Source organism: Sinocyclocheilus rhinocerous, unplaced genomic scaffold (assembly GCF_001515625.1).
Source record: "Sinocyclocheilus rhinocerous isolate Xijiao unplaced genomic scaffold, SAMN03320098_v1.1 scaffold2307, whole genome shotgun sequence".
Lineage (NCBI taxonomy): Eukaryota > Metazoa > Chordata > Actinopteri > Cypriniformes > Cyprinidae > Sinocyclocheilus > Sinocyclocheilus rhinocerous.
Genome location: NW_015642048.1, coordinates 46,003 through 64,703, shown reverse-complemented (window position 1 = coordinate 64,703; position 18,701 = coordinate 46,003). Strand labels below are relative to the sequence as shown.

General features: G+C 38.0%; 1 protein-coding gene across 1 annotated transcript in view; it reads left to right on the top strand.

The window, feature by feature from the left end:
* Positions 1-18,701, top strand: part of LOC107755339 (complement C3-like) — a 34,300-nt gene that overhangs the window by 11,153 nt on the left and 4,446 nt on the right. Inside the window, exons 12-32 of the mRNA XM_016572095.1 lie at positions 3,602-3,757; positions 3,862-4,077; positions 4,163-4,363; positions 6,850-7,008; positions 7,082-7,211; positions 8,218-8,280; positions 8,427-8,937; positions 9,024-9,109; positions 11,736-11,875; positions 11,954-12,163; positions 12,253-12,319; positions 13,865-13,951; positions 14,095-14,298; positions 14,377-14,452; positions 14,535-14,694; positions 14,800-14,910; positions 15,975-16,119; positions 16,200-16,363; positions 16,444-16,599; positions 17,753-17,812; positions 17,914-18,004. Of these exons, the coding sequence (XP_016427581.1) occupies positions 3,602-3,757; positions 3,862-4,077; positions 4,163-4,363; positions 6,850-7,008; positions 7,082-7,211; positions 8,218-8,280; positions 8,427-8,937; positions 9,024-9,109; positions 11,736-11,875; positions 11,954-12,163; positions 12,253-12,319; positions 13,865-13,951; positions 14,095-14,298; positions 14,377-14,452; positions 14,535-14,694; positions 14,800-14,910; positions 15,975-16,119; positions 16,200-16,363; positions 16,444-16,599; positions 17,753-17,812; positions 17,914-18,004 (3,193 nt within the window). The remainder of the gene's footprint in view (positions 1-3,601; positions 3,758-3,861; positions 4,078-4,162; positions 4,364-6,849; positions 7,009-7,081; positions 7,212-8,217; positions 8,281-8,426; positions 8,938-9,023; positions 9,110-11,735; positions 11,876-11,953; positions 12,164-12,252; positions 12,320-13,864; positions 13,952-14,094; positions 14,299-14,376; positions 14,453-14,534; positions 14,695-14,799; positions 14,911-15,974; positions 16,120-16,199; positions 16,364-16,443; positions 16,600-17,752; positions 17,813-17,913; positions 18,005-18,701) is intronic.

Genomic DNA, 18,701 nt, shown 5'->3' with positions numbered 1-18,701 from the left:
ATATGCCGCCACAAATAAAGTGCAAGTCTGTGGGAAACACCGCTTTTGTTATGAATATTCAATATTTTAATTTGAATGTCGGATTGAAATTAACATTGCTGTAATTAGAGTAGTTAATCATTAACATAAGCACGGCTAACGCTAATATAATGAGCATTAGAATGAAGTTTCTTTATTAACTATTTAATGCTCCTATAACTTTTATTAGGGTAAAAAAAAACAGGAGGACATGATGACATTTACTATTTTTACACAACTGAGACTTTTAAATGAATTGTGAATCTAAAATATGCATGTTAGAGAATGTACAAATGGTTAACATTGTTTGTCATATCAGTCAGAAAAGCAGTTCTGGGCTTTTTATTTATTTATTTTTTAGTTAACTTAGTTATTTGTTATTCTTGGCTGAATAACTCAAAGGGTTTTAAATATATAAATATATATGTATAGTCAAATTTTTTAATTAGCATGTTTTTGTGTTTTGCTTTGGTACCGAAATTGGTACCGAGAACGGTGGATTTTCACTGGTATTGGTACCGAATACTGAAATTTTGGTACCGTGACAACACTAGATCTGGCTAACATAAGCCAATAGTCAAGGGATTTTATAATGCGGATTCCCATCTGTCTCAGAAGGGAAAGAGCTGCGTCCATGCACTTCATAAAAGTGTGCGGGGTCAGCGACAGTATGAACAGTAGGACTGTATATTGATAACCCCTTCATATATGAATCTCAAGAAAGGTTGTTGATGAGGGTCTATCTGGATATGAAAGTAAGCATCTTCCAGATCCACCAATAAAAAAACAGTCCCCGGGGCATATTTGCACAAGGATCTGCTTTAAAGTCAGCATCTTGAAAGGCCATTTCATAAGTGCGTGGTTCAGATGCCTGAAATCGAGAATGGACCTGAGGAGAATGAGAGCATTGATGTCCCGTACCAAAGTTTGGATAATACCAATGAAGCGAGGTGGCCTGCGAGGAAACATCCCTATTTAATGGTTTTTAGAACCCCTCTTGACACATCCGGAATGGCTTTCCAAGCCTGGAGTCGGACGGCAAGTGGTCTGAGTTTTTCGAGTGGCACGTTGCTGCAAGGAGGCAGGGAACTAGCTCTCGTGGTAGTGGGAAGATGAGAAGTGCTCTTTTAAATATGTCGGTCTGCTGTCACAGCAGTAGTTTGTTTGGGCACATGCTGAGTAAGAGGGACGAGCCCAGCTTGAATAGAACTTCCATCGGCCAGAGCTAAGTGGGGGAATGGAGAGCAAGTGCGAGACTTCTTTGTGGGTAGTCCAGCCTCGGCGGGAACTTACCGTCTCCTCTTCCTCTGTGCGTTTGGATCAGGATGGCTTCTGAGGCTCAGGGTCCAGCACAACTCTAGGGCGGGGACCTTGGTGCTTAGTAAACGACTAGTGTCTAGCTGCCAGAGGGTGCTGCTGAAGCCCAGGCTCAGATTTAGGCTGAAGCCTTGTGGCGACTTGTACCAGCTGCCGAACTGGAGCATTTCGGCAGGAAGTGAAGCATGCCCTGCAATGACTTCTGTGCTGCCGTAAATCTCTCAGCAAAAACATCCACGGCAGGGCCAGATAGTCCCTTGGGATAGCTGTGGAATCGAGGAAGGCGATCTTGTCAGAATCCTTGATCTCTGTTAGGTTTATCCAAAGGTGGCACTCCAGCTCCACCAGGTTGGCCATGGCCTTGTGCAGTGGCCTTTGTACTGTGCAGAGCCAGGCCAGTCGCTATGCGCAGCTCCTTAGAGGCATTGGAACTCTGGCTAGACTCATCCATGGTGTGGAGAAGTTTGGCCTGAAAAACTTGGATCAACGCCATCGTGTGAAGTGCTGAGCCAGCCTAGCCAGCCACTGAATAAGCCCTGCCTGCCAGAGCGGAGGTAGCCCTGCAGGGCTTAGATGGGTGTGCTGCATGGACCTTCAATCCCAGGGCTGATGGAGGGCAGAGATGTGTGGCGACCACCTCTTTGAGAGGGGAAAGCTTGCAATAACCTCTTTCTAAAGAGCTGTCAACAGTGGTGAGAGCGGCAGAAGTGGAGGAATGAACACCTGCCTAAGTAGGGTGCGTGCCATGTCCTGGGCTGCGTCTCCCAAAAGCATTGTAAACTTAAGTACATTGTAGACCCATTGAAACTAATGGAGCTACGATCAACTTTGGCTTACGATGCTTTTGGGAAACACAGCCCTGATGAGTTTGTCGTGAACCTCCGGGAAGAACGTGGTGGGCCATTGGCAGGTGGATCGTTGACAGCATCCTTGCAGGTACCACTCGTCTAAGCTGCCATGGGCGGGCTCTTCAGGAGCTGACCAGTCCAAGCCGAGGTTCTCCACAGCCTTAGAAAGTGGATCAGCTTGCTGTCCACACTGGGCGCGTTGGATCTTCGTCGGAACATTCCCGACAGACCCACCAAAGAAGATCAAGCCGCTCGCAGTTGACGAGAGGCGCTGATCATAACTTGTGAAATACACAGACGAGTCGAGGAGTTGGGGGGAGAGTGAAGCACGCGGGACCTGTGCCAGTGTAAGTTTACTCAAGCAGGATGGTTGAGTCCCGTTGCCCCGCTGTTTCTTCCTCCTAGGCTTCTGGGAGGGAAGAAATGGGAGAGAAGACCGGGGAGGACTGCCTTCATGAAAAAAGGCAGTCCGTGAGCAAAGCAGGCTGAGACTCATGCTCTTGCAATGAGAGTACTCTGTCCAGGTGAGCGCAGCCTCAGCGTGAGTGCTGCCCAGGCAAGCAACGCACTCACCTTGCCCGTCTGAGTCATGCAGGGAATGAGCCACACTTACGGTATGACGTTTGAAGCAATGTCGCTAGGAAATCTGCTGGAAATTTGCTCAGAAATTTGTTCGCCGGTTGGCTTCTTCCTTCTGTTTCTTCCTTCTTCAGAATTCAGCGGGGAGTTGATCTTCGCACTGAAGGAAAAGGATTCTGACGACATGGTGCTCACAGCCAACTTATATAGTAGTCGGCTCCACCCCTTTTGGCGGTTTGAAGTGCCATTTGTTTGTACAGCTACACGAACGTGAACAAATCAGGCTTCAGTATTCAGAGTAAACAAGAGTTTCCACATAGCGTGCAACGCAACGGAAGAGACCGTTCGAAAAAATAAATATTTGTAGAAATAATTTAATATTCATTGTTTTTTGTGATGTCATACCACATGATATCCAAATGTGGTAACTACATACCAGCCATTAAAAGATAATATTTTTCCCCAAATTTGTGAGAGAGTTACAAACCTGCTTGATGCTTCCATGGGTCAGTAAGAAAATTGGTATATGATGCAACATCCTGTCTTTGAATGGATTTCAACATAAAAAACAAAGAAGTTATGGCCAGACTGGCACACCACATGATATTTTCACACTTTAAATGACAGAAAAATTACAAATAACTAATGTTTTTTTGAAAAGGGAGAGGTACTTAATCAATCAATCAATCTATCTATCTATCTATCTATCTATCTATCTATCTATCTATCTATCTATCGTCTGTCTGTCTGTCTGTCTGTCTGTCTATCTATCTATCTATCTATCTATCTACATGCCATGATTGCATTGTTGATATTAGTGAATTTGCTTTGCTTTTTAGGTTACCGTGAGTGACCACAATGGATCTCCAGTCCATAATATTCCTGTTAAAATCAGCTTTCTTGAAAGCCCAATCACTGTACACAGTGGCACCATCAAAGTCTCCATCAACATGCCTGAGAAGTACAGCTCATATGGTGATTCACAGATACTGAAGTTAAGTCACTCACAGAAACACATACAGAAACAATACAAAATTGTGTTATAGCTGTCTGCTGAATATTGTATTCTTATATTCAAATATACTGCATTCTTATATAGGTGGAGACAGCAGATCCTTCACTGAAACCAGAACAGCAGGCTGTTCAAGAGATGCGTGTGGAGTCATATGTCTCTTTTATCAGCTACAGGAGGAACTACCTGCACATCTCAGTGGGCAACAGTCCAGTGGTGGTGGGCAGCACACTCAACATCCAAGCTCACATCAAATCTAGCCCACCAGAACGAAGAAAACTTGTGGAGCAGCTGACGTATGCTGTGAGTTTGTCTCTGGGGGCATTTTGGGATATTATGAGAATGACTTGAATCTCTGTATTAAATACACTGATGATTGTTTCTGTAGGTGTTAAGTAAAGGAAACATAATCCACGCTGCTAGGATGAATGTCAAAGACCTGGTCGTCATAAACATTCCTCTGCTGATTACCTCAGAAATGCTACCTGCGTTTCGCTTTGTGGCCTACTACATTTTGCCATGGCAGCATAGTCCAGACGTGGTGGCAGACTCTGTGTTTGTGGATGTTGAGGACCGGTGTGTTGGTTCGGTGAGTTCATGTGGCATCCATGACCAATTATTAACAGTAAAGATGCACATTCTAGCGCTTTATGGTACATTTGGGGGCCAAAAACTGAATTATTATTTAAATTATGCTTCTCCTACCATGAGAGTCTAATCTTGGCCTTATTATATAGCAGCCAATTTGAATTTTGTTAAAGGGGATATTATGCCTATTATGCTCTTTTACAAAGTCTTGATCTTGTTTTGGGGGTGTACTAGAACAGGCTCTCATACACAAAACACATTATTTTTCACATATTTTAAATATTGCGTCAAAATCAAATCAATTTGAGCGCGATTTAAACCCGGATGATTGTAACCACTCTAAGTTCGTCTGCCTTGGGAAAGCTAGCGTGTCTCCGACATAGTGATAACACTCGTTGCCTTCTCTAGTGCAGCTCAACCAGGTCTCGTCCCATTCGTCCATATTTGTGATATCACAAATACCAGAAAATATGCGTTGTACTCCAAACAAGTCGTTCGTTGTAGTTTTTGAAAAGTTTTGTTAAATAAAATATCTCCTTTTGAATTGGACTTTGAGCTTTGTAACTTTGCAGATCTTTTTTATGCTCAAACAGCAACATTACAGACTAACTAAAGTTGAAAAAGTGAAAAAGCATAATAGGACCCCTTTAAAACTCACGTACATTTATTGTCGGCGCCGATAGCCTTATGGGCAGCATGCCGACATACAGCGCCATTGTGCTACGGGCTCGAGGACCTTTCCCAATCCCGCCCCCCTCTCTCTCCCACTTCGCTTCCTGTCAATTCTCATCTGCCCTATCACAATAAAGACAAAAAATGCCAAATAATAATAATAATTAAAAAAAAACACATGTACATTTATCTTTTTCCCAATTCACTTACATGTTTTTGATAAGAAAAAATCAGAAGGCTTAAAGAGAAAAAAAAATGTAAAGAAAATAAATACATTTTCTAAATGTTACCATGCAGATTAAAAATAATAATGATATTTTATTCAACAAGGATGCATTAAGCTGATCGAAAATATGCGTTGTACTCCAAACAAGTCGTTCGTTGTAGTTTTTGAAAAGTTTTGTTAAATAAAATATCTCCTTTTGAATTGGACTTTGAGCTTTGTAACTTTGCAGATCTTTTTTATGCTCAAACAGCAACATTACAGACTAACTAAAGTTGAAAAAGTGAAAAAGCATAATAGGACCCCTTTAAAACTCACGTACATTTATTGTCGGCGCCGATAGCCTTATGGGCAGCATGCCGACATACAGCGCCATTGTGCTACGGGCTCGAGGACCTTTCCCAATCCCGCCCCCCTCTCTCTCCCACTTCGCTTCCTGTCAATTCTCATCTGCCCTATCACAATAAAGACAAAAAATGCCAAATAATAATAATAATAAAAAAAAAACACATGTACATTTATCTTTTTCCCAATTCACTTACATGTTTTTGATAAGAAAAAATCAGAAGGTTTAAAGAGAAAAAAAAATGTAAAGAAAATAAATACATTTTCTAAATGTTACCATGCAGATTAAAAATAATAATGATATTTTATTCAACAAGGATGCATTAAGCTGATCAAAAGTGACAGTAAATACATCTATAATGATAAAAGATTTCTATTTCAAAGAATTCCATTTAAAAACATTTTGTGACCTTTTGAATTTTAGTGTATATAAATGATTAAATAGATAATAATTAAATAAATAACACAAAAATAATAAAAAATACTAAAAATATGTAAAATAAAATTTTCAGAGTTGCAGTAATATTAATTTAAGACCTATGAGCATAATATTTATTATATTAGTTCCAAAATATCTCATAGATGTGTCTGCTTCTGGCTTTACTTTACTTTCACAAGGATTACTTTGGAAAAAAACACCACAATGATTACTTTATTAGCATAAATTAAAGGTGCAAAAGGTGATTGTCTTCAGAAACATTTTTTGTTATGCTGGTTGAAAGTCTCTTCACATCCTGATAGCAATCATTAAGTTAAGTGGTCTAAATGTATTTATATATTCTGTGGAAGGCGTAGGACCAAGAAATGTTCGTCCAATCAAAATGCTAGTTCCGAGCATTTTGATTGGCTTTCCTACCTGCCTGTCAACATATGTATTTGCATACCTCTGCGCACCATGTTGGCGCAGACAGGATACGTCATCAGTGTGTTCACGTACGCTGTGCAGACAGAGCGAGAATGGCTGACAAACATCAACAACCTGATCTTCCTTCCTGGTATTGTAAGTACTGTTACTAACTGTACTATGAAGTTTTCTCACCGGTGAATGACACATGATGTGACACAGACGTCTGGTCTATGAGCGTATATGCGTTCAGGGGGCGTGGCTTTGGACGGCGATTTGCAGGAAGGGTGGGACGTACGCTTTCAGTGCTATCAGGCTAAAGCTAGCATTTTGCAAGATGTCCTACTGCACCTTTAAGTAAAATAAGTATAATTCAATTTTTTGTATTTGTGATTTGTATTAGCTCAGTGTAGGTCCAGTGGAAGGAGAAAAAGCCAATTCGTACTCACCAGGCAGCAGCATTACATTTGAAGTGAAAGGAGACCCAGGGGCAAAGGTCAGCCTGGTTGCTGTGGATAATGCCATCTTCCTGTTGAGTAAAAACCGTCTGACGCAGAAGAAGGTAAGTGATGATATAGTTTTCACTCCAGAACCTTCTCCAGAGTCTCGTGGATACTCATATCTCTGTTATTCAGGTGTGGGAGGTGGTGGGTCAGGGTGATATGGGCTGCACCGCAGGAGGAGGCAGGAATAATATGGGTGTTTTCAGTGACGCAGGACTGATGTTTCATTCCAGCACAGGAGCATACACGGACTACAAAAAAGGTCCTTCACATGCATTTACATTTAATATACAGTATTTCTTCTAAAATAAATGTAATTACTATGGAGGCTTGTCTCACAATTCTGTTTTCATTTTTTTTCAGGATTCTTTGATTTCTACTGACGTTTATTTGAAGTAGAAATATTTTGCAACTTTATAAACATCTTTACTGTCACTTTTGCTCAATTTAATACAACCTTGGTGAATATAAGTATTAATTTCTTAATAATAAAATCATACTGACCCCAAACTATTGAACAGTATTTTATATAAAACAAATCCAAAGTTTCAGAATTAGGTGAAGCTAATGAGGATAGCAGCAACACAAAATCTCATGAAATGGTTTTTACATTTTAATTTCAAAATTACAAATGTATCATCAAAAGTCCAGAAGGAATATATTTATTTTGGCAGTACACTGGCATACTTTGCAAATGCTGTTAGTTAATAGATTAATGTTAACTATTAGCCATATAGCTTTAGGCTATACAGCCTTTTTAAAATTTTGCCAATAGTTAACAAAACAATTTATTGTCGGTTAAGTTTAATGCATTGTTACACCAGTGATACCAAATATCATTGGGATTACATTGAGATGCGCTTGAGGGTGAACTTGAACTACAACATCCACATTCCATTCGCCGTTCTTGGTTTCCAACTAGTTGATTGCTGGGACGAAATGTTCATCCTCTTCATTGCGATTGTGACTGTAATCTTGCACTCAGTCTAGTTCAATAGGCCTCATTTTACCAATCCAGTCAACTCCCATAGAAGAGCCATTTTTGGTTTCCCAAAGAACCTGTCAACGAACAGATCCATTCCTAAAAGATCCATTTATTTCTTAATGTGAAGAACAATTTAAAAATTTGAAGAACCTTTTTCAACTATAAAGAAACTGCTGTGCATTGGAAAGATTCTATGGATGTTAAAGGTTCTTCATGGAACCATCAATACCATTAGAGAACCTTTCATTTTAACAATGTATTTTCTTTGGTTTGTTTGGAATAGATTGTTCCAGTAGATCTAGAAGAAGACGTTCTGCTGCCAAACTGCAGCTTAGAGAGCAACTGGGTGAGTTGGCGTCCTCATTAGAAATCCTTGAAAATTTGGTATGTTACAGTTTGTTAGAGAAGCGGTGATATGAAAGTGTTGGAAAAAGCTCTAGTGAAAGGTAAGCTAATGTGCTAAGTCATCCTAAACACGTTCTTTTCTCTCAGAGAAGGCATATTCTGACGAGTTCCTGCAGAGATGTTGTGTGGACGGCATGAGGGAGATTCCCATGCCGTATTCCTGCTACCGTCGCTCCCTCTACATCACCGAGGACTGGAGCTGTGTGTTGGCTTTCCTTCGCTGTTGTGCGGAGTACAGAGGGGAGGAGCTCTGTGTCGTTACCAGACCCCCGACAACCACCTCTCCACCAACCACCACCCCTGTACACACCACCAGAGCCCACAAGATTCTCATGGATTTCGTTAGGGAACGTGATGTTTATCTTGCTCAAGCCAGGCCAGTGCTTATTGGTCTTGCTGGGCGTATGGGATCTAACGTCGTTGCAGCGCGTGAGGACAGTTATGATGAAAACATCGGAGAAGAAGAAGAGGAAGGGGAGGTGGAAGAGTTCGATGAAGATGATTTAGCTGACTTAGAGGACATTTATGTGCGCAGCAAGTTCTTCGAGTCGTGGCTGTGGACCGACATCAGGCTACCCAGTGTCACCAAGTCTGATGGGTAGGAGTTTGACCTTTGACTCAGTATAGATGTCTCACTTTTATCATGTTCAGTGATGCAAGTGTCTCTCCATGCTTTTATTCCAGGTTGGCTGTATTTCCAGTAAACACTGTTCTTCCTGACAGCATCACTCAGTGGGGGTTTCTAGCCGTCAGTGCTTCACCTCGGACAGGTAAACAGCTCTGTGTGGCAGAGCTTCTTCAAAACCACAGATAGCAGAATCTAAATCTCTTGCACTCTTTTTCTAGTGCAGCCAAACAATAGAGCGCAATTGCTTTTATACAAGTTCTATAAGCTAGAGAAGAATATAGCCAATATTGTTTTCTTACAACTGATACAGATTGTTTTTGTGTGTGTTTTAAGTGTCCTGTTACTTGAAATGCAGAATCCATTTTAAATTATTTTATTTCTGTCACAACGGCTAAATAGTTACAATCAAAAGATATGAATTGCAAATATTATTTTAATAATTATTTAGCTTTTATTACTACATGTCAAGAATTTTTTATATTTTAATTATTATTATTTAACTTTTAATAGTACATGATGAGCATTTTTGCATATGAACTGTGAATATAATAACATTTAGATTTTAATGCTACATTTCAAATTATGTATATTTTATTAATAATTATTTAGCTTTTAATCCTAAATGTCAAGCATTTCTGCATATGAATTTTGAGTGTTTTAATAATTATTTAACTTTTAATAGTGCACGTTGAGCATTTTTGCATAGGAACTATAAATATATTAACATCTATTTAGCTTTATTGCTACTTGTCATGAATTACAGATATTTTATTAATAATTATTTATCTTTTAATTCTAAATGTCGAGCATTTTTGCATATGAGCTATGAATATATTAACATTTATTTAGATTTTAATGCAACATTTCATGAATTTATATATTTTTAAAATATTTTTCATGAATGTATATTTTATTAATAATTATTTAGCTTTCAATTCTACAGCATTTCTGCATATGAATTATGAATATTTTCATATTAGGTATTTAGCTTTAAATTCTACATGTTAAGTCTATCTGCATATGAATTGCAAATATTTTTTATTAATAGTTATTTAGCTTAAAATGCAACACGTTGGATATATCTACATATGAATTACAAATATTTTATCATTAATTATTTAGCTTTTAATGCTACATGTCAAGCATTTCTGCATATGAATTGAAAATTATTTTTATTAAGTTATTTAGATTTTAAAGGGGTCATATGATGCTGCTAAAAATAACATTATTTTGTGTATTTGGTGTAATGAAATGTGTTTATGCGGTTTAAAGTAAAAAAAAACACATTATTTTCCACATAATGTACATTATTGTTTCTCCTCTATGCCCCGCCTTTCTGAAACGCGTCGATTTTTACAAAGCTCATCGGTCTGAAAAAGCGAGGTGTGCTCTGATTGGCCAGATATCCAGTGCATTGTGATTGGCCGAATACCTCAAGCGTGAGACGGAAATGTTACGCCCCTCACCATACTGTGATGCCGTGTCCGGCCGGAGCAACGACACAAAAACATGAAAACCCATTACAAACGAGGCATTTGTTGCATCCAGTGGGGACATAATTACAGATTATAATGACTTATACTATCGTTTTACGCGTTGCGTTGCATTGCGCCGCGTAAACATAAAACCATGTCTGCATTTGTGATCAGAGAAATGACAAACAACAAGTGCTAACGTTAATCCACACTGCCCAAAACTCGCGTTTGAATCATCAGTGGCAAATCCTTCAAATGAAAACGTACTTACAGTCTGTGAGTCACAACAGCCGGCATTGTAGTCTACTCTACCAGGATCAGGAAACAGTCCTCCATAAAATGCACTGCACACATCTGAATATTTGGGTTGAAGTGTTCTGGAACAGTGTTGTAAATACAACTTAACCACTGATTTCTAGTCGTGTCCTCTTTTGGAAGACCAAACAAAGTAGCTTCGCTTTCACAACGAAGCACACAGCGTCTTCAGGACATGGCTGCAGCGTCTACAATACTACAGCGAGAATAAAAGTTACGCTTTCTTTCTTTGCGTGAACATTTGGGCTGTGTTATGCAAATCTTCCCACATCGTGACGTAGGTATGTGGGGGCGTGTTAGAACGAGCCGTTTTAGGCAGGCGTGGTTGACTCTTAACTTTTATAAAGAATATCTCTTTGGTTTTGAGACTTTAGTCTTTGCAACTTTACAGATCTTCTTTATGCACCAAGAGCTTGTAACACTCCAAAGAGAAAGGAAAAACTGAAATCGCATCATATGACCCCTTTAATGCAAAATGTGAAGTATATTTACATATGAATTACCCATTTTATTATTACATATTTATTGTTACATTTTATTATTATTAATTCATTTGCTTTTAATACATTAAGCATTTCTGCATATGACTTAATGAATATTTTAATAATAGTTATTTAGCTTTTAATGCAACATGTCAAGTCTATCTGCATATGAATTGCAAATATTTTATTAATAGTTATTTAGCTTTTAATGCTACGTCAAGCATTTCTGCATATGAATTAAAATATTTTTATTCATAGTTATTTAGCTTTTAATTCTACGTCAAGCATTTTTGCATATGAATTAAAAATATTTTTTATTATGTTTAATTAGTGTTTAACAATATTAACAACATTGACGAGAAAAATAAATAAAAAGCATTTGACTGTATAATTTTAGTAGCTTTAAAAAAACGTATAAAAAAGGAATTGTCAAAATTATTGTCCCTGAGAATGAGATTGAGAATGAGATTATTCCTGGTTTGTGACCGTCTTACAGGTTTCTGTGTAGCTGAACCGTATAATGTCCGGGCGTCAAAGTCGTTCTTCATAGATCTGCGGCTGCCTCACTCAGTGTCCAGAAATGAACATGTGGAAATCAAAGCTGTGGTGCACAACTACAGGAACTCAACACTAGAGGTCAGTTTCACAACATCACAAAACAACCACTCTTTAGTTTATTTTATGTCCTGACTTGGACACTGTATCTGTTTGCAGGTCTTGGTAATTCTGGAGAAGACAGAGGACATGTGCAGCGTGGCATTTAGTGGACAGCACAGACAGCAGGTTTCGGTACCGGCCGGCTCCTCCAAGCTGATTTCATACACCATCATCCCTCTTAAAACAGGAGAGCTCCCTCTACAGGTCACAGCCGTCGCAGCCTCCTTCATGGGGCAGGATGCAGTGAGGAAGAATCTGCGTGTGGTAGTAAGTGAGCTCCTAAAACCTGCTCTCTCTCACGCCTCACGCATAATATTAGAAACATATTATATATGACGATAAATCTTGTGTTTTAGGTCGAAGGCATCCAGACAATTAAAGTGAGGAGCTTTGTGCTGAACCCCTCTGAGAAAGGAGGCAGCGGTAAGACTGGCTGGAAATAATGAGTTTAAATGTGATAAATGTAATGGCAAAAAATAAATAAAAAATCTATTAATTTTTAAAAAGTCAGTTTTATATAACAGTATAAATTTAATAAAATTTAGAGTATCAAGATTTAATTAAATAATAATTATATATAACTATATAATATAAATGGGTCTTTAAGCATGAAAGCATGATATAAAAAATATGTGTGTGTGTATAATTTTATAATAAATATATTAAACATAAAACTATACCCAGCAGGCATACAATGTCATAAGACATTAATATTTCCAAAATTCAATGTTAATTCAACATCTAATGTCAATGTTAATTTGATGTCCAATACCGACGTCAGCTTACGTTGATATTTGTTGTTTTTAGGTTGTGTAGCCAAAATCCAACATTAAGTCAACATCAAATTGGCGTTAAATACTGACGTCAATCCAATTTTCATTCTCAGCCAAAATGCAACGTCTGTCTGACATCATGTCCAACATCAACCTAACGTTATATTGACGTCCTGTGCCTGCTGAGTATACACACAAACAATATCATGCTCTTAACCTTTCCCCACAGAGTGCTACACAGTATATATGGGACGTTATGCATAAAAAATATGTATAAGTACTAAAATAATAAATGTAAATTGTACAAAATCATGCATAAAAATATTACATATTTATTATAATTTGTATTATGTATAGTACTATGTATAATCTCTCTCTATCTCTCTATATATTAGCAATATCACACTCGTAACCAAGTGATATGGCTGTATATAAGCACAGCTACGAGTGTGATATTGTGTTTATATGACAGTTCAATGGCACAAGTGTGTAAATGAAAAAGAGACAACAACAGTGTCTTTAAAAACCCTCTTTTGTACAGAACTACTTCCTTCCGCCACGGATTCAAATGTAAAGTTGACTGTTGAACAGCTGAGCCCAAGCCTCCATTACTAATTCCAAAACGTCAATTTAGAATTAGTAATGAAGGAACGTTAAGTTTATTGTATTACTGTATTAGAAGCTCACTGTATTATGTAAAGTATTATGAGAGACTGATGGACTGAGCAAGTGTGATTACCTGCATCTGCATCTGAGCATTCATTCTTCAGATCAATCTCATATTCACAATAAAACATTAGTTTGAATGTCCGCTGAGGAAAAGCGATATTTTTTTCGTACTTTCATCTGTTAAGGGTGATTTCTGATGACTGCTATCTATCTATCTATCTATCTATCTATCTATCTATCTCTCTGTCTGATGTATGTATATTTGTGTGTGTATGTGTAATAATTCATTAATTATATGCTTTCATTTATATAATAATAAAGCATTTAATTTATAAAGTGCTTTTACTCAAAAGTGCAACTGTACAAAGAATCATATAATAAAACATGCTAAATACAATTATACAATTATAAGCAGATGTAAAATGTCCTTAGAGACCTCTTAAAACAAGCCAACACTGGGGAATTTTTATATTTATTTTGTTATATATATTTGTTTATATATTTGTTGTTGTTTTCCTCATCTCAGCTGGTAGACAGCAGATAGAAGTGGAGAAGATGCAGTTGGACGCCGTTGTGCCAAAATCTCTGCCGGAGACATTTGTCAATGTCAGAGGTGTGACATTTTATTAAGCCATATTCATAACATCATAGTAATTGAGTATTATCCCTCAATTACATTATGGATATTTGATTGTCATGTTAATATGTCGACTGTCAAGAATTTCTCAGTTTGTTTTTTAAATGTCATTTCTTCAGGTGATTTGCTGGCAGACAGCATTGATAATTCTATTAAGGAGGACTCTCTGGCAGCGTTGATCCGGATGCCCGGCGGGTGTGTGGAGCAGAACCTGGCCAGAATCACGCTGCCCCTCATTGCCACCCATTACCTGGACCGCAGTGGAAACTGGGACGCTGTGGGAATAGATCGCAGACAAGAGGCCATCAAATACACTCAGACAGGTGCAATGAGACTCAAATAGGGATGAACATCACCATTCATTCAGATATTTTTCCAATAAATTATTTTTTCATACTCAGGGTATGAAAATCAGCTTAATTACCGGAAAAAGGATGACTCGTATCCTCCCTACGCCAAAGAAGGCACCAGCACATGGTATTAATGCCAGCACATCACTGATCACAGCTTCACGTTGAACATTCCCCTGTAGAGCTCATCTGTTTTTTGTCCATCTCAGGATCACTGCATACGTGGTGAAGGTTTTCTCCATGGCAAAATCATTTATTAGCGTCAATGAGAAGCATCTGTGTGGCCCTCTGGTGTACCTGCTCAAGAATAAACAGCGTCCTGATGGATCCTTTCAGGAGGACAATCCTGTCTACGACACCAGTATGACGGTGAGAGTTCATAACTGTGATTGCATTAATTGGAGTAGTTTCACAATAATCAATGAAAGGGTACAATACTAACACATGTTGTATGTTCGCTGTGTTGTGATACAGGGAGGCCTGCAAGGCTCTGAATCCAGAATGTCTCTGACCGCATTCGTGCTCATTGCTTTGGCAGAGGCACAAAATGCTGTTATTTGCCAAGAGCCAGATCTTGACATACAGGTAACTTCAGTCTTTACTCTTTAAAATTGCTAAAAACATCTGAATTAAACAATAGCTAAATTAAATAATTAGAATAAAAGCTAAATTAAATGATAAGATAAAAAGATAAATTGAATAAGAATTAAATAAAATAATACAGTTTGGATTGGTGGTATGGTTCTGTTCTGGGCAAGAACTCCCTGCGCATCCATGCAGCCTAGCATGGATAATAGCATGGAGAAGCAGCAATAACCCTCCTAGGGTAACAGAACAGAACCAGCATAAATGTATTGCAGAGATCATTAATGTTCAAATAATTTAATGTACACATTTTAGAAATTAGCCTGATCCAAAAGAGAATCAGAAGGCTGAATCCTGACTGGATGAAAGGAGGAATTGGGGATGGAGAAGGGTCATTAGTTATTGAGCAACGCAAAATCTGCTGATAATACTGAAGGACCTTAAATATGAATGCTGAGATAGGCGTCATATTCCTATAGGTAGACGTGGATCAGCTGAGAGTCAGCTGATGCAAGCTTGACTAACGTGACCTGCCAGAACTAATGCTACGCTTGATAATTAGGACAAGAGAAAAAGTAAATAATTGGAACTAAAGAGAAATTAAATGGTTGAAACAGTAGCTGAAATTAAACAATTGTACATTTTGTCTAATATATGAAATACATATAATTTTTATTATATAAACAGTAAATTAAGTTAAAATTTTACTTTGTCAAAAAAGAAAATACAACAAAGTTAAGAACATTTTAACCTTTTTTATTTTTTTTAGGAAAATATTTAGCAGCTTTTACAAAAAGCACCTTATTCAGTGTACCCACAATACTGAAGGGAGATCCACCAATTAAAAAAAATAAATAAATAATGATAATAAAAAAGCCCACTTTTTCAGCATCCTTCATACCTGAAGTATGTTTCCCAGTTTCCTCAGAAAATCTAATATTAAGTAAACAAAGGTACAAAACTAATTCATGTTGTATTACCAGGCCCAGTGGACTACTGTATTATAAACATGTTCTTACATGTTCAGTGGTGCTGATTTTATTTTCTCCATTTAATTGTTGCAGGACAAGTCCAGAAAATCAGCGTTGTATCTAAGGGAGCATTTTGCCCGGGTGAAGAGGCCGTACACAGCGGCTATAGCATGCTACGCTTTAGCAGTATCCAACCACGGCTGCATGAAGAGCATGTTACTAAATTTAGCCTCGCCTGGTACTTAGCCTTTGGAAACAAAAAATATCTAGCTCTGTATTGTCCTGTCTTTCTCATCTTTCTTTATTTTCTATCAACAGATCGTACCCACTGGCCTGACTCTAGTAATTATTTCTTCATGCTGGAAGCTACTGGCTATGCATTGTTAGCGCTGATCAAAGGTGGCCACATGGAAGAGGCAGCCGCCCCCTTTCGATGGCTGAACGAGAAGCGTGGCATTGGAGGAGGATACGGCTCTACACAGGTAAAAACTACAAGAAAACCTTCACTAATTGTCTCATATTTGTATTTGAGGTACGTTAATGTTCATTTTTCTCCCATCAGTCCACTATGGTGGTGCTACAGGCCCTGTCTGAGTACCTGGTGAAGAGGCCTCCTTCTGACGACCTCAATATGTTGGTGCAGCTCAGTGTTCCTGGTCGCAGTGACGTACGCTGGACCTTCAATCAAAAAGTGGCATATGTGGCCCGATCTTCACGGGTGCGATCTTTTGTCTTTCAAACTCTGGAGTTATTATCAGTGTTGGGGGTAATATGGAGTTAGGTAATCTGATTACTTTTTAAAGTAACTAGTAAAGTAATGCATTAAGTTCAAATAAGTAGTGCCAGTTACATAGTTTTCCCATTTATTGATTGACAGCTCTCCTGTCCCCATGTTGAGAAATTGTAAGTGCAGAGGCGTTGTTTGCGGTGTGTGAACATGATGCTTACTGTAGTTCTAGACTAAACTGCTGACCTTTGATCATCCAATAAGATAAGATAAGAAATGCATTACTTTCCATTAAAAAGTAGCGTGATTAGTTCCTTGTTTTGGGGAGTAAATCAATATTGTAATGCATTACTTTTAAAAGTAACTTTCCCCTACAGTGGTTATTATACTGCCAAATGTTGGAAGCACATTATTGTAACTCAAAAGTACAATCAAGTAATGCATGAGTGCGAATTTCCTTCACTCCTGCTCAAAAATGGACATACGTTTTTAAATATACAGAGCTCTCTTATGTATTTATCTTGATCAGATATTGTGTGTCCCAGCCAATCAGAATAGGCTTCCACGATTGACCAATGAAAATACCATATGAAATCTTATTGGATGAGAGTGAACTGGAATAAAGGTTACATCTCTCTGGTTCCCTTTGACTTTTTGGATTATTGCAGACAATAAGCTGAAGTTTATGAACTCAACTTTTATGACTTGTGAAGCCTAAATACACTCCCAAGTCACTTGACTGTAACTTCACCACCATTAAGCTTCAACAACTCTTTCAGTCTTTATTTAAAAACATTTTCCTGAAAGTTTGAGTTTGCATAGTTTGCAAGAGTGTGATTATAAACACAATGAGGCTGTGAGGCAGATTAATGAGTAGATGAGTTTACCTGTTTGTCATGAGGACGTTTAATGTCCAGACAACCTCTGTAGTCCCATTTTGCCACTTGTTCACAATTGCCTTTTACAATACAAGTAGGAAAATAAATATATGAAATAGGAAAATATGAATGTGAGCTGAGAGATTCATGCTGATCTATTACATGGATGTATTCTTGCATTATATTTGGCAGTATAATAACGCTATAGATAAAAGAAAGGAAGTTTGGAGTAAAATATAGTAACTCAATTTTATTATCTCTTCCAGGTGCCTCTTGACCAGAAATTCACAGTGGAGGCTTCTGGGAAGGGCAAGGGAGTTTTGGAGGTACTACATGCCCACATCTACACCAAAGTATTGAATTAGAATATAAAATCAAGACGTAATTTAGTTATAAAACTTTCTCTGTCACATTTTATGCATTTCAGGTAGTGACGGTGTACCACCAGCTTCCTGATGTGTATGAGAACAGCACATGTAACGGCTTTCAGCTGGACGTCTCCATCGCTGAGACTAATGGTGCGTTTTATGATTTATGATATGTAATAGATCTACTGGGACAATGACATGTAATTTTATAGTAAAATACTGTTTAAAGGATTAGTTCACTTTCAAATTAAAATTTCCTGATAATTTACTCACCCCCATGTTCATGCATTCACGGAATACGTAATTACGTTGAAAAGGTCACGCTTGACGTAGGCGGAAGTTAGGTTTCAAAAGATTTAAACATCCAGAATACGCACACGAAGTGACCATTTTAAACGATAAACTGACACAAAGACATTTGAATATGTGTCACTGAACATACAACAACTTTTGAACGGTCCTCCTTCTCCACATTTGTAAACACTGACTGTCGGTACTTCCGCCTACGTCAAGCATGACCTTTTCAACATAATTACGTATTCCGTGAAGTCATGGACGCGCATTGCAGAGCAGTGCAAGGCGTGCATTTTTGTTTATAAAGCATATACTTTTTTTTTTTTTTTATAGAATGACCGATCGTTTCTCTAGATAAGACCTCGTCTGGTATCGTGTAGAGCCCTTTGAAGCTGCACTGAAACTGTAATTTTGACCTTCAACCATTTGGTAACCATTGAAGTCCACTATAAGGAGAATAATCCTGGAATGTTTTCATCAAAATTTTTTAAAGCAATACTTTTATTCAGCAAGAATGCATTAAATTGATCAAAAGTGACAGTACAGACATTTA